Consider the following 14,984-nt stretch of genomic DNA (forward strand, 5'->3'; position numbering starts at 1 on the left):
CTCGGTGGAAGATCTTTCCTTTCGTCGTATACCTACACTAGTGGTCGCAAGGTGGCCGAATTTTTTTTTTTTTTTTTTTAATACGCTTTTATTCGCTTCAGACGTAGGTATGTTTGTTTGTAACGGAATCTTTGAACATGATTTTGTTTTGACCCCCTTCAAAACGTCGGGTTAACTCGAAATTTGGTATACTTATTGAGGACCGATGACTATTCAATATTAATGAAAAAATAAAAAAATTAAAAAAATTTGAAAAAAATTGAAATTAAACTAAAAAATTAAAAATAAACAATAGTTTAAAATTTTTAAAAAATACGGTTTTATAGAAAATCCAACTAAAAAATGGAAAATAAATTTTAATAAATTTAAATTAAAAATAGTGCAAGAAAAAATGAATTTATTGGAAAAAAAAGCGTGTGGTGCTTTTCGGGATATTATCAAACGTGAACATTTGTTAAGTACGTATTTGATTGGAAAAATTGGTACACGAACCTCCAAATTAATATTATGACACTAATTAATAGTCAAATTAGTTTTGATTGATTTAGATCTTTAAATATTGGAGCTCATTTAGCTTGTCCGGTATTTATTACAGACCAGTGTGTTTAGTGCGAGTTTCTTAACGTTCTCGCTAGCGTAAAAGTTAACCCAATTTTGTATGCAGTTGGAACAGCGGCCCTAGCGGCAAACGTACGCAAACGAACCCATTCTATATAAATACTATGAGCTAACTTTTACGCTATCGAGAACGTTAAAAAAAACGTGAGCCGTCACGGGACGCCTGGCAGATGTGAAACATCGACATTATTTTGTAAAAGTAATATGCAGAAAAGAACAGATTGTGATAGGAACTAAATATGTCATAATGATAAAATAAAATATTACGAAAAAATAATTTGTTTTCGAGTAAAACACAGGTTATGTGTACTGTAGTAAACAACACTGTATACACTACGGAGTATACACTATAGGTATCCGAGCTCAGTGTAGCGAGAGAGAGATGGCTTAACGCCGGATCGAGTGGGAGAGAATCGCACAGTCGATTGCGCATGGCGACGCGTCGCCACGGCATGCGTCGCCACGGCATGCGTCGCCACGGCAGAAATCGGTTTTACGTGCGGCTTTAGATGTTTCACATCAAAACTCGCACTAAGCACAAAGATAAACAACAGATTTTCCCTCATTCATTTCTAATTAGCTTTCGATTTCGATAAATTATTGGTCAAGCTTTTGTGATAAATACACGGGGCGTTAAGCGCGCCCAACGTCAGACTCAAGTTTGCTGGAAAGCCAACAGAAACTCACTCTTCAAGTCGTTGTGCAGGCTCTCTAAGAAGCTCTCACTCCATTTCGTCTCCCGCTGGCATAGCTGGGTCACGTCTCTGGGTAGATGATGCCCGGAACAGGTCCTGGTCAGATCCTGGCCGCATTTGTCCAGCCAAGAAGGAGGCTTCGAAAGCTCTTCATGGTCTTCGAGGGCTGGCAATAGAAAATTATTTGCACAGGATATTTCCAATTTATAATCCTGCTAGAAATTTTGTAAGAGCGCTAGGGCGCTCATAATAATTAGTATCGCATTATTTAGGAACAATGTGATACTAATTTTTGTGGAATTGTCAAATTTTAAAGTGAATTCAGAAGTGTCGCGTTTAGGGCGATTGCGTTTCACGAAAGAGAAGGAAGATATGACGCAACTTGAATAAGAAAGAGAACTGTATATTCCAAGACTCGGGATGTGGAGACAAAGAGAGCGACATAGACGGCTATAATTATTTTATGTATCGACAGCACACTGACAGTGTCAATATTCATGTAAGCATAGTTAAAGAAACTATAAGTAACCATCGTTATTTTTCCATATTAGATTCTCATGCGTTACTCAACCTTACTTATAGATGTCTCAAGACGATAGTAACTGTGAGGTTTGAGTCACCTTGAGGTTTGAGAGCCAACAGAAGCGCACGCGTCTCAATTTAAAGTTCGCTGGCTTATCATCAACTAAGCCTTCTGCTCGTCTAAATAGTATTAAGAATCTAAATATATCAAAGTACCAGGCTCACATAAATGTAAGGAGTTCTCTTTGAATTCGTTCTTCAATTCAGTAAGGCCAACCAAAGGAAATTTAAAATGGGCTTATTATTAAAAAAAACTTTTTTCTAGTCAAACAAAAAGGAAACAAAAGAAAAGTTTTTATACCATAAAATGAATCAAAATCTATGGTGTTTTAGGTCGATTTTCGGTCGTTCAGCGAACACTAGTTAACTCAAAACTTATTATTTAATCACATTTTTTTATTTTAATTATTGATAACTCCACTGTCTTATTATAATATATTGTAATATTGTTTAGAATTAGAATTTTTATGCCATATTAATTGAAAAGTTATTTGTATTTGTATTGTGGGGTACATAAATGCAATTATTATTATTATTAATATTATAATAAAAATCTGTAAATTCTATATTATTTGACGTCAAAACTCAAAGACTAATCCCGACGTAATGTTTTTTTTTATTGCTTTAATGTATTTTTTTTCATAATTTAAAAAAAAAATTAGCATTCTGCACTCCTTCTATATATACTCTATAAGTGTGCTAAATTTCATATTCCTCCGTCCGCGCAATTCTCGTAAAACGGGATACAAAGTTTTTGCTTCACGTTACATGTACTAGGACAACATAAGCGCTCTCACACAACAGGTCCGGGTCGTACGTGATCTCCGCGTGTCTTCTGCGCGCCTGGTACCCGTGCCTTGCTAACGGCGCGTGCGCGTCCGACGAAGGGTCCACGGCCTCTGCGCGAGCCGACCCGGCACCGCGAGACGCGCGCAACGCGGCCACAAGGCCGGCGCGACCTCCGCTGCTATGTACAGCGCTTAGCTTTCGTAATTCTAGAAGCTCAACAAAAGCACAAGTTCTTTTTATTGCATAGATAGGTAGACAAGCCCAGCTAATGTTAAGTGGTTACCGGAACCCATAGACATCGGCAACGTAAATGCCGCCACCCACCTCGAGATATGAGCTCTAAGGTCGCAGTTACAACGGCTGTTCCGTCTTTCAAACCGAAACGCATTATTGCTTCACGGCAGAAATAGACAAAGTGGTGGTACCTACCCGTGTGGGCTCACAAGATATCCTACCACCAGTAAATTCGTATTTGCTGATAAGTAAGCTCACGGGGCTCAATCTAAGAGAGTGTACTAACACTGGCCCTAGCAAGAGCTTCGCAGAGTCTACCACCGGATCGGAATCGCGACCCGCTGAAGATATTTGGCGATTAGTTCAGTGGGATAAACTCTCACACGCTCACCTCTATCCCTGGCCCTTCGTATGCCCTCGATCTTCTTGTCCATTTCCCGCTTCTTCGCGTCCCAGAGCCTCGCCAGCTTCGTCCCGGTCCTCGAGGTCTGCTTCTGGCGGTTCGCCATTTGCATCCGGTGCAGCAACTCCAGGCGAATCTCTTGCAGCTCATCTATTTCCTGTAAGAGATAATTCAATAAACTAGCAGCGCGCTATGATGGCCGTTTTGACTTTTGTGTACTGATGAAGTTTCGTAATCTATATATATAAAAATGTATTGGCTGTACCAATTTGGCTAATTTTGGTCTTGAATTATTTGTTAAAGTCCAGAGAAGGTTTACAAGGTAGATAAATATGAAAATTGTTTTTCCTTTGATGTATTTTGTTTTTCCTTTGATGTGTCCCCCGTCGAACGGATTCCTTTTGTTTGTTTTAAGTTTATTTTGTACAAAAGTTTAGGTCTTTTATTTATCGATTGAGGCACTACGAAGTCTGCCGGGTCAGCTAGTAATTAGTAATTAGATTTGAAGGAGCAAATTATTGTTCTTTATTGTCAATATTGTCAATTATTACTGGCGGTAGGACCTCTTGTGAGTCCACACTGGTTGGTACCACCACGCTGCCTAATTCTGCCACGAAGCAGTAATGCGTTTTGGTTTGAAACGAGCAGCCGTTGTAACTATACTGGGACCTTAGAACTTATATCTCAAGGTGGGTGACGTATTTACGTTGTAGTTGTCTATGGGCTCTGGTAACCACTTAACATCAGGTGGGCTGTGAGCTCGTCCACCCATCTAAGCAATAAAAAAAACGTCCATTACCGTTCAATTATATACATTACCGTCTCCCTGAATATCCAGTCCTTGGTCTCGACGTCCGTTATAATGGCGTCGCGTTTCTTCATCCAGCGCGGGAATTTCCCCTGCTCGGCCACCTCCGACCAGATGCGGGCGTGACGCATCCTTGAACGATTAAAAAGGAGAATGGTATTTTTGGAAGCAAAACTACTTTAGGCGCGTCGAGAGCAAAATCTAACTCGCGATAGAATCGTTACGGCTAGAGAGAAAAGAGAAGAGAAGAACAATTTAGGACGAGTGAGAGTGAGAAAATAGATAGAGTTTCTCGCGAACCACTCGACCGTGGAGAGAGAGGGAAAAAGCGAGCTAGGTCGTTTCTTTTAAACAGATTCTGTTTACGGGCGCCGGTCACTAGATGGCTTGTTATTAGTTTCTCATTGCTCCTGTAGATGGCAGTAACAAATTAACTATAATTAACGTTATTTTTAATGAAGTCAGTCAGGCGGGAATGCGAGAAGCTTAGTTGTGTGAATTGTTTTATTTCGTTAATTTATTGTTCTTTATTAACGGCTTAGCGTGGGAGGGAAATGGAGCAGAGACGCCGGTTGTGGCTTCAAGAACTCCAACAAATCCACTTTGATTAACCATAAATTAAGTAAATAACCACCATTTTACTGAGGCTTTATTTCATTCGATCTCACATCGTATAATACACTAAGTTCATCTCAATTTCGCCACGGATTACCTAGATCCAGTGCGTCGCGATTCCGATCTGGTACAGCGAAGCACTGCTCTTGCTAGAGCCAATAGCCAAAGCTCACCTACCAGACCGGCTATAGTTCAAAAAGACCCTTAGACTGCCAGCATATCCGATCCTATAGACCGAATGGTAATCAGTCTATGTCGCCCAAAACACGTCATTACGTATCCTCCCGATTCATTAACGGTGCTTTTAGAAACCACAAGCACCGGTCATCCTTCTGGTCGAACCCGTCGCTTGCGACGAAAGGCTCGACGAGTAAACTAACCCACAGACACAGCTCACTGAGTTTCTCATCGGATTTTCTCAGTGGGTCGCGTTTCTGATCCGATGGTAGATTCAGCGAAGCACTGCTCTTGCTAGTATAGTGTAGCTTAGCAACACTTCCGGTGAGTGCCCCGTGAGCTCATCTACACTTCAAGGAGAACCCGAAATAGCCTCTCAAGGCTATCAGCATAGGTAGGGAATAAACGGCACTAGATACTATTCAGAACTTACTTGTTTATTATTTCGGTGGTATGAAAATCGGCGGGCAAGTCCCCGGTGCGATACGGTTGACCCGGACCTATAGACCAACGTCACTATAAAGCCAGGGCTTTTTACGTGCCTACCTAATCGGCAAGCTTGAGAACGTATTGGAAAAAGCTTCCAGACAGGAGCAGATTGAGGACGATGCTTCCGTGATTCATTAATTTGTGGTCTCTTCCTACCTTCTTCATTGGCATTAAAGCCATTAACCACGTCAAAAGTCGCTTAACCTTCAGTAATAAATATCTATAAGCTTACGAGTATTGTACGAGTATTGTCCGAGTATTGTCCGAGTATTGTCCGAGTATTGTCCGAGTATTGTCCGAGTATTGTCCGAGTATTGTACGAGTATTGTACGAGTATTGTACGAGTGTTGTACGAGTATCGTACCAGTATCGTACCAATAAAATCAAGACTTCAATCTAATGAAAACTCAAAATCGGCTAAGGCTTTCGAATAGTGGCAACATCAAATGGACCGATCTGTTTACAAAAACGCTCACTGCAAAACTGACTCTATTGTCTGAACAATAAAACATACCCCACTCCAACTTATCGAGGTATAACACTTCTGGAGTTCGCTCGCAACCCTCGGCTTGTCTCGCGTCGGGCTGCCAAGGAACCGTCTGGGCTGATGACTCCCTGTTAGAAACACAGAAACACTCTTCCTGGTAAGTAGCGTAACTATATATATGTATAAAGAAAACCTTGTTTATGTAATTTTTATGTAAAACATATGAAACTTTTTTGGTTACTGCTTAGATTGTTTTAATACTGTATAAACTATTATATGTATGTATGTATGTACGTGTGTATGTATGTATATGTGCTTGTGTATATATGTATGTATATACTTTTTTTTGTGTATGTATTTGTAACTTAATATGAATTTCATTGCACCTACCGCTATTCACTCTGCACTACCTTTGGTTGAATGGTAGAGAATGCCTTAGGCATTAAGTCCGCCAATGTAAATTTTACATGAAGTGTAATAAATAAATAAATAAATAAGTGGAGAGAGCTTAACACCATACCTGGTGTTAAGGGGTTACTGGAGCCCAAAGACATCTACAACGTAAAAGCGCCACAGACTGCCCCATCCTTCAAACCCAAACGCATTACTGCTTCACGGCAGAACAGGCAGGCACGGCAGGCAGGACGCTGGTATCTACCCGTGCGGACTTACAAGAGGTCCTACTACCACCAGTAATTACACAAATTATAATTTTGCGGGTTTGATTTTTATTACACGATGTTATTCCTTCACCAATAGTGTAGTACGTATTTCATTAGAAAATTGGTACCCGCCTGCGGGATTCGAACACCGGTGCATCGCTACATACGAATGCACCGGACGTCTTATCCTTTAGTCCACGACGACTTCTACTATATAGCTCAAAATGTGATATATATTACACTCTATAGTCACCCTATACTCAACTCAATCTATTCTGGATTCATACCTGTAAAGGCTTTGAGTTCCTCTGCTCCTCGGCTTGTGGGGGAGCGAGGGTGCGCACTCCGGCGTCTGAGGCTGGAAGTCGGGAGTCGTTCTCGGCACAGCCAAAACTTGACGTGGCCTGGTATCAACAGACAACTGTTCAGGAATTGAACAAAATAATAAAATTATATTTTGAGAAGCTTTTATTAATGCTTTTTATAATTTTAATTTATTTTTAAGTCCTGCAGCTTATTGCTTATAGTCACGTCTGTCCTCGCGTATTTTTTTTATGTCATTGAAGGATTACTGGTGGCCCGGAGGCCTTTCCCAGGACAGGTGGGCGAGCAAAGGCTCAGCCAGGAGGGGTGGGATTTGCTAACAACTGCCCGAGCGCCTCCGAAGGAGACCTAACAATTCAAAATGTCCTCGCGTCTGTCTGCCATCACGTTTTGTTCGGGTCACCCCGCACCCCGCACTCCACTCCCCCCCCTCCCCTCGTCCTGATATCGTCGCCGACAACAATAATAAACTTTCAGATTTAACGTGCACAAAATCCTAAATCTGATGCAACTTATATTTTTCTTTTTAAGGATTAAAGGAGAACTGGTGGACTGAAGGTCCTTTCATTTACACCTAAGTGGGATTCCATAGTAGATGCTTAAACGTCTCCGAAGACATAGGCAGCTGTTTCGCGAGTGCATCTACCATTGGATCGAAATCGCGACCCGCTAAGAAGATCTAGCGAGAAACTCAGTGGGCTAATGTGTGGGTTAGGTTGCACATCAAACTCTTTGACGAGTATGATTACCAGAGTACCTAAACTTGCTCCTATTGCTAAAGGTCCAGGCGTCTAATGACAACATTAGTGAATCAGGTGGATCCGTAACGACGTGTCTAAGACTTCGACAGAAACTGGCTCCTAGATGAGACAAATCCGGAAAGTAAAACTTCAGACCTTAGAACAAATCTCAAGGTGGGTGGCGCATTTGCGTCGTGGATGTCTATGTGTTTCAGTAACCACTTAACACCAACTGGGCTGTGAGCTCGCCCACCAATCTAAGCCACAAAAATTAAATATAATCAGTCTAGTCCCCAAACGCAGATCAGTTTGGGGACTAGACTGATTATATTTTGAAATGAAAACTTCTTTAGAATCGTTGTGATTTCAAACCGGATGCAACGGAAAAAACGACAGGTAAGAGACACAAATACAAAAATGTGTAGGATGAAGCCAGCAAAGAATGAGACAGAAATATACATACTATTTAATACAGCGCCATCTGTGAGATTTTTTAATACTAACGTGTGTATGAAAGCTCTTGTAGTGAATTTTAATTTAGGATTATACGTGAAATTAAAATATCAATTCACAGAGGGCGCTACCTTACAATTATTTACTAATGACAAAATTTTACATATACTTAAGACGTTTAGGATAATTGTATTTTAATTTTGGAAGGTTTCACTTCTACCACGTGTGAATTGCACACATTTTGTTTTTTTTATAGAGTAGGCAGTAGACTTATTCAAGTGGCTCTTACGCAGCGCAATATTTGAACCGTTCCTTTCCCAGGAGTTCCGGAGTAGAAGCCGCCGGGGCGATCCTCCTCCTCCTCACGTAGGCGCCGTACGAGGCGTCAACGTGGTCTGGTAGACGGCAATTCGGATAATATACTGTAAATAAAAACCTTCAATCAACTGTTGACTTGTGGCATTATGTTAGAAGAGTCGTGGCCTAAATGATAAGATGCCCGGTGCATTCGTATCCAACAACGTGACGGTGCCGGGGTTCGAATCCCGCCAGCAGGTTTCAATTTTTCTAATGAAATGGGCGGGGCAGCCGTTGTACTGTTAAAATGAGACCTTACAACTCATGTCTCAAGGTGGGTGGCGGCGTTGACGTTGTAGATGTCTATGGGCTCCGGTAACCGCTCAACACTAGATTGTCCGTGAGCTTATCCACCCATCTAAGCAATAAATATATATAAAAGTTTAATGGTAACGTCTTCTCCCGTGGGCGGTATAGGCGTAGTGGCGAGAGGGGGTCGTTGCAACAATTGGCCAGTAAGTTTGGCCAACAGGTTGGGCTAAATCTACCACCGGATCAGAATCGTGCCCCACTGACAATATCCGGCGAGAAACTCAATGTGCTAGAACTTACCGACGCGCATTCGTGGATATTTCTTGATGTTCGAGAACATAGTTCTGTAAACCGGCTGAATGATCTAGAAACAACAGCTAAAATTACTGTTAAGTTCAACTGGTTCTGGTCCTGGTAGATTCTAGAAAGAAATTGATGGCAAAGCAGAAGAATAATAAAACGAATTACCGACAAAATTAAAAATTTAATTAAATATGATACTGAGATGTTTATTATAAAAGAGTATACTGGTCGCGGTCATTGTACAATTAACATGTTGTCTCAAGATAGATCAATGTCAATATCGCACCGCCCAACACCGGAGCAGATTTCATCCACCTATCATCCGACACTCGTGTGTTTAGAGTGTGTTTTTTAACTTCACGAACGCGTAAAAGTTAACTCAAATTTGTATGGAGTTGAAACAGCGCCCCTAATGGCAAGCCACGGGAAGGAAACTCCCACTAAACACAGAATGAACTCCCCTCCACGGCGTTTCCCGAGCGCTATGACACGTGGTTCTTCAAACGAGGTTTGAGGGAAATAATTGGCGGTAGGCAGCGGCTTGGCTCTGCCCCTGACATCGCAAGTCGGTTCCCAGGTTCGGCCATACGCTCGTCTCTGTGTTTAGTGCGAGTTTTTTAACGTACTCGATAGCGTAAAAGTTAGCGTTTGAACGTTTGACTACGTTTGCCGCTAGGGGCACTGTTCCAACTGCATCCAAATTTGAGTTAACTTTTACGCTATCGAGAACGTTAAAAAACTCGCACTAAGCACTCTGCCTACAAGGGCCATAACAACAATAGGTCTGCCCATCTCGAGTAATAAGAGTGAAGCTGTTTGATTTAAAATTACGCACAACTTGAGCCGATGCCATTGCGCCTTTGAAAGCGGTCCTCGCGTAGTCCCTTGCGCCGGATACAATGAACGTTGAATCTAAAATAATAATACAGGGTTAGACTTAAATTACTGGGGGTAGGGCGTCTTGTGAGTCCGCACGGGTAGGTACAATCTCGAACGCTTTGACGAATTCGACGGGTAGGGTTACCAGAGTACCTAAACCTGCTCCTATTGCTAAAGCTCCAGGCGTCTAATGACAACATTAGTGAATCGGGAGGATCCCTAACGACGTGTCTAGGACGTCGACGAAAACTGGCTCCTAGATGAGACAAATCCGTTAAGTAATCAGTCTAATCCCCAAACTGATCTGAGTTTGGGGGCAGTAGAGTTATATAGTAGAGATTAGAGTAATATAGTAGAGTTACCAACTCTGCCTGTTTCTGCCGTAAAGCGGTAATGCGTTCCGACTTAAAAAGCCGTTGGACTGTAAAAGCTTGGAATTAGAACTCATGTCTCATGGCGTCATTTACTTTGTATATGTCCATGGGCTCCAGTAGCCACTTAGCACCTGGGTCACAAGCTCGTCCACGTCCATTTAAACAATGAAATAAAAAAAATAAAAAAAATCTTGTGATATGCAACTGGCCATTTATTTTTACCACGAATCATAAAACGGTACCTACTTCGCGTAATAAATTTTAATTGTTGGCGGGAAGAATATTTTGTTAGTAATGTTCTAATAATTTTTTTATGGCTTAGATGGTTGGACAAGCTCACAGCCCACCTGGTGTTAAGTGGTTACTGGAGCCCATGGACATCTACATCGTAAATGCGCCACCCACCTCAGTCTCAGTATAGTTACAACGGCTACCCCACCCTTCAAACCGAAACGCATTACTGCTTCACGGCAGAAATAGGCACAGCGGTGGTACCTACCCGCGCGGACTCACAAGAGGTCCTACCACCAGTGAATATTAGAATAAAAGACTATTAATATTATTAATAGATAATTATAACAGAACACTATCAATAGTTAAAAAAACACACGTCAGTTCAATGATCCTGTTCTATTTATTTTCTTTTCGTACCTACGCAAGTAACCTCGAAGGGTTATAATAGCTTCACCAAACGTGTACCTGAGTTCAGTGTGCTTAGTGCGAGTTTTTTAACGTTCTCGATAGCGTAAAAGTTAACTCAAATTTGTATGCAGTTGGAACGGCAAACGTAGGCAAACGCACTAAGCACACATGGGGCTCAGCCTGGAGAACTTGCTAATACTAACCCTAACAAGAGAAGTGGTTAGCTGAATCTACCGTCGGATCGGAATCGTGACCCACTGAGAAGATCCGGCGAGAAACTCAGTGGGCTGTGTATGTGGGTTAATTTACTCGTCGAGCCCTTCGTCGCAAGCGACGGGTTCGACGTGAACGATGTCTGGTGCTCAGAGCACAAAGAACCGATAGTAGGTAAAGATGATCCGAAGCGACTTCTCTACTAAAGCTGGCAACAAAGACGGAGAATATTTACAGAGCCCGCTGAGTCTGTCACCGGATCTTCTCAGCGGGTCGTGATTCGGAACCGATAGTAGATTCATTCGCGAAGCAGCTGCCCTTGAGTTGTTAGGTCTCCTTCGGAGGCGCTTGGACAGCTGTTAACAAATAAAGCTCAGCCAGGACGGGTCGGCCCTCCTGGCTGAGCCTTTATTCGCCCAGCTGTCCTGGTGAAGCTGGAAAGGCCGCCGGGCCACCAGTAATCCCTCAATCATAAAAGAAAAAAGAATATTTACCGTATAAATAGTCGTGCGCTCGTATTTCGGGAACATTCTTTCTCTGTGGTCTTTCATACAGCGTGTCCCCGCTCATGCTTCGAATAGAAAACAAAAATATCTGTTCAGAGAGGGTTGATAGGATACAATTTCAAGTCGTCGCGGCCTAAAGGATAAGACGGCTAGTGTACAAGTACCAAGCGACACGTCCGTACCGACGTTCGAATCCCGCAGGCAGCTACACATTGTTCTAATGGATTACGTATTTTATTTAGCAAATATTCACGGACTTCCGCGATGAAGGTATATAATATCCCACAAAAAAATTATTTGCGTTGTGACCGGCGGTAGGACGCCTTGTCAGAGCGCATGAATAGTTATCACCCTGAATCTGCGATACTTTAAGACAAATATTTTTTTGTATGGAAACTAGCGACATCTAGTAGCGGATGCCCCTAAACATATATGCTGTTAAAGTTAAGGCATTTAATTTATTTTTAGGCATAATTGTATCACTAAACACAGAAAATAAAAAATCATACAAGTCTTTAATTGTTGTAGGAAATTTGCAAAATCTTATAATAAAAATAAAATATAGGATAGGTATGTTACTGCCATCTACAGGAGCAATGAAAAACTAATAGAAACGAAGCCATCTAGTGGCGGACGCCCGTAAACATTTTTATTGCTATTCCATAACTAATTTATTTATATAATAATATGTCGTAAGTGTAACGATTGTAAAAGATAATATCGAGAGGTGAAAGGTTATATAGTTTAAGCAACATTTTTGACAGGAGAGCCATTTAAAATTTAAAATTTGGTAAAAATATCATTACAAAAAAAAGCTTCTTCAGCTATCAAAACATTGAATTGTTGATACTAATCACTACATAGTATAAACCAAAGTCGCTTTCTCTGTCCCTATGTATCCTTAAATCTTTAAAACTACGCAACGGATTTCGATGCGGTTTTGTAGTGGAGAAATCAATAATAAATTACAGTTTCCGAAGCGAAGCGAGGGCGGGTCGCTAGTACCAAATAAAACGCATCTTTCATTACAAAGATAAATGTCGCGTGTTAAGCGAAATATCGCAAATATAAAAAAATATAGACAAATATAGACAAATATCCTTTCACCTTTCAATATTATATACATATAAAAACAATTCAATACACGAATATAAAATAATATTTTCAAACTCACATGCTTCTTTTATATAAATATTAGAAGTATGTAATTATCTTAACGTCAACTTGTATGACGTTTTATATAATTGATCCAACGGTTGCTAGGTTATTTATACGCAGATATCATAGTTGGTTTTTTTTTTCAGATATTGGCCCGTCGTTAATTCTCAAGGGACTTTTTGGCGCGAATGCGTGGAGTGATGTTGTGCGATTTGTTTTATTTTGTCTATTTAGTATTCTTTCAGGTTTAAATGTGTAATAACGGTAGTTTATTAACTGTTTAATATTTGTGAAAGTGCACAAATGTGGGAAAATGAAACAAATTCGCTGGACGTAACTTCTCGGAATCCTCCAAAAAGTCCACTGAAAAAATCTCAGTAAACGATCACCATTTTACTAAGATTATATTATTTCATCGCATATCATCTCACCTCATTTCATTTAATTTCATCCCAGTTGATTAATTTCTCAAGTTAATCATCTTCATTTCATTTCACTCCATATTATCATTTTTCATAAAAATAAGAATATAACTAAGACCTGACTTAAAGGTCTTAGTTACCAGATCATAAAATCCCTTAAAATAATTATAATTCTCAAGCAAGCCTTTTTGGCGGGAACGCCCGGAGTAGAGTTGTGTGAATTATTTTGTTTTGTTAATGTGTTTCTTTAGGATCAAACGTTTGTGGTGGCTTAATAATCGTTTGACATCGGTGAAAGTGCATAAGCAAGATAAAATTAAACAAAGTAGATAACATGTCCTCTTGGGTAGGTACTTTTTTTTTTTTTTTTTTTTTTTTATAACAACTAAGAGGCAAACGAGCAAGACGGGTCACCTGATGGTAAGTGATTCACCGCCGCCCACGGTCACCAGCGTTTACGCCAGTGCGTTGCCTACCCTTCAGATAAGAATATGCTCTTTTCTTGAATAACCCAATGTCGCAGTTGTTGGGGAAGACCGCTGATGGCAACGAATTCCAGAGATTGACTGTGCGTGGCAGAAAACTGTTTTTAAAACGCATTGTAGTGGAACGCCAACCATCCAGATGGTGCGGATGATTCCAAAAATTTAATCTTTTCACAAACACTTTATTTCCAACTACATAATTTCATTTCATTTTGTTGGAGTTTGTATGTTTAAGTAATGGCAGGCCACACTTGTCACGTGTGAATTAACAGTTTTCGAATATTGGAATGCTTTGAAGTCGTCGCGGCCTAAAGGATAAGACGTCCGGTGCATTCGTGTCGAGCGATGCACTGATGTTCGAATCCCGCAGGCGGGTACAAATTTTTCTAATGAAATACGTACTTACCAAATGTTCACGACTGACTTCCACGGTGAAGGAATAACATCGTGCAATAAAAATTAAACCCGCAAAATTATAATTTGCGTAATTACTGGTGGTAGGACCTCTTGTGAGTCCGCACGGGTAGGTACCACCGCCCCGCCTATTTCTGCCGTGAAGCAGTAATGCGTTTCGGTTTGAAGGGTGGGGCAGCCGTTGTGACTATACTGAGACCTTATAGTTCTAAGGTGTGTGGCGCATTTACGTTGTAGATGTCTATGGGCTCCAGTAACCACTTAACATCGGGTGGGCTGTGAGCTCGTCCACACATCTAAGCAATAAAAAAAAAAGCTTATTTAAATGTTTAAAACAGATGATTATCTTGTGGGTGACTCCTTCGATCAACAATAGTAACTAGATTTCGGGTCGGTGCAGAAAATCCGTCTCGTCAAATAACAGCTCACTTGAAATGTGAGCTGTTATTTTGTTTAGTTCACTTCAAACACAGCCAATGTCAACCCGTCTCACAATACCGCAATGTGTATTCAAAAGTTGCAAAAATAATGCCCGAAAAAGCAATTTAACGGCCGGAGTATCTTACTTTCGGTAAGTACATGAAGTATAAACTATATTTTAAGCTTTAAACTTATAAATAATATTAAATTTTGAACAAAATTACCGATTTTTAACCACCGCTACAAATGTTGGCCAAGGCTCGGCCAACACATGGACAAACTTTTGCTTAACAGAACAGTAAATGCATGGAGTTGATTTGTGTTGTAATAATTTTTTAAAATTTGTTAGCAGTACTTCGAAATTAGTTGGTTAAAAGTGGTTAATGCTGCTTTTGTGTCTGTTTGTTGGACTCTCATTATATACTTAGCTTTCCATTTTTATTTTAGCTTTCCTAGCAATCACGTGTGCAGAATGGATCTCGA

The 14,984-nt window shown here is 40.7% G+C and overlaps 1 protein-coding gene across 1 annotated transcript in view; it reads right to left on the reverse strand.

Moving 5' to 3' along the window:
• The window catches only part of LOC101743391 (cilia- and flagella-associated protein 91), a 28,634-nt gene extending 15,783 nt beyond the window's left edge, over positions 1 to 12,851 (reverse strand). Inside the window, exons 1-12 of the mRNA XM_012689519.4 lie at positions 12,777 to 12,851; positions 11,591 to 11,667; positions 9,824 to 9,900; positions 8,986 to 9,049; positions 8,366 to 8,498; positions 6,847 to 6,963; positions 5,925 to 6,025; positions 5,355 to 5,421; positions 4,141 to 4,261; positions 3,310 to 3,478; positions 2,693 to 2,890; positions 1,306 to 1,479 (exon numbers count right to left, since the gene is read on the reverse strand). Coding sequence (XP_012544973.3) covers positions 1,306 to 1,479; positions 2,693 to 2,890; positions 3,310 to 3,478; positions 4,141 to 4,261; positions 5,355 to 5,421; positions 5,925 to 6,025; positions 6,847 to 6,963; positions 8,366 to 8,498; positions 8,986 to 9,049; positions 9,824 to 9,900; positions 11,591 to 11,666 — 1,297 coding nt within the window. The 5' untranslated portion in view covers position 11,667; positions 12,777 to 12,851. The remainder of the gene's footprint in view (positions 1 to 1,305; positions 1,480 to 2,692; positions 2,891 to 3,309; positions 3,479 to 4,140; positions 4,262 to 5,354; positions 5,422 to 5,924; positions 6,026 to 6,846; positions 6,964 to 8,365; positions 8,499 to 8,985; positions 9,050 to 9,823; positions 9,901 to 11,590; positions 11,668 to 12,776) is intronic.
• Between the last annotated feature and the right edge of the window lie 2,133 nt (positions 12,852 to 14,984).

The sequence above is a fragment of the Bombyx mori genome, chromosome 24 (genome assembly GCF_030269925.1).
Source record: "Bombyx mori chromosome 24, ASM3026992v2".
Taxonomy (NCBI): domain Eukaryota; kingdom Metazoa; phylum Arthropoda; class Insecta; order Lepidoptera; family Bombycidae; genus Bombyx; species Bombyx mori.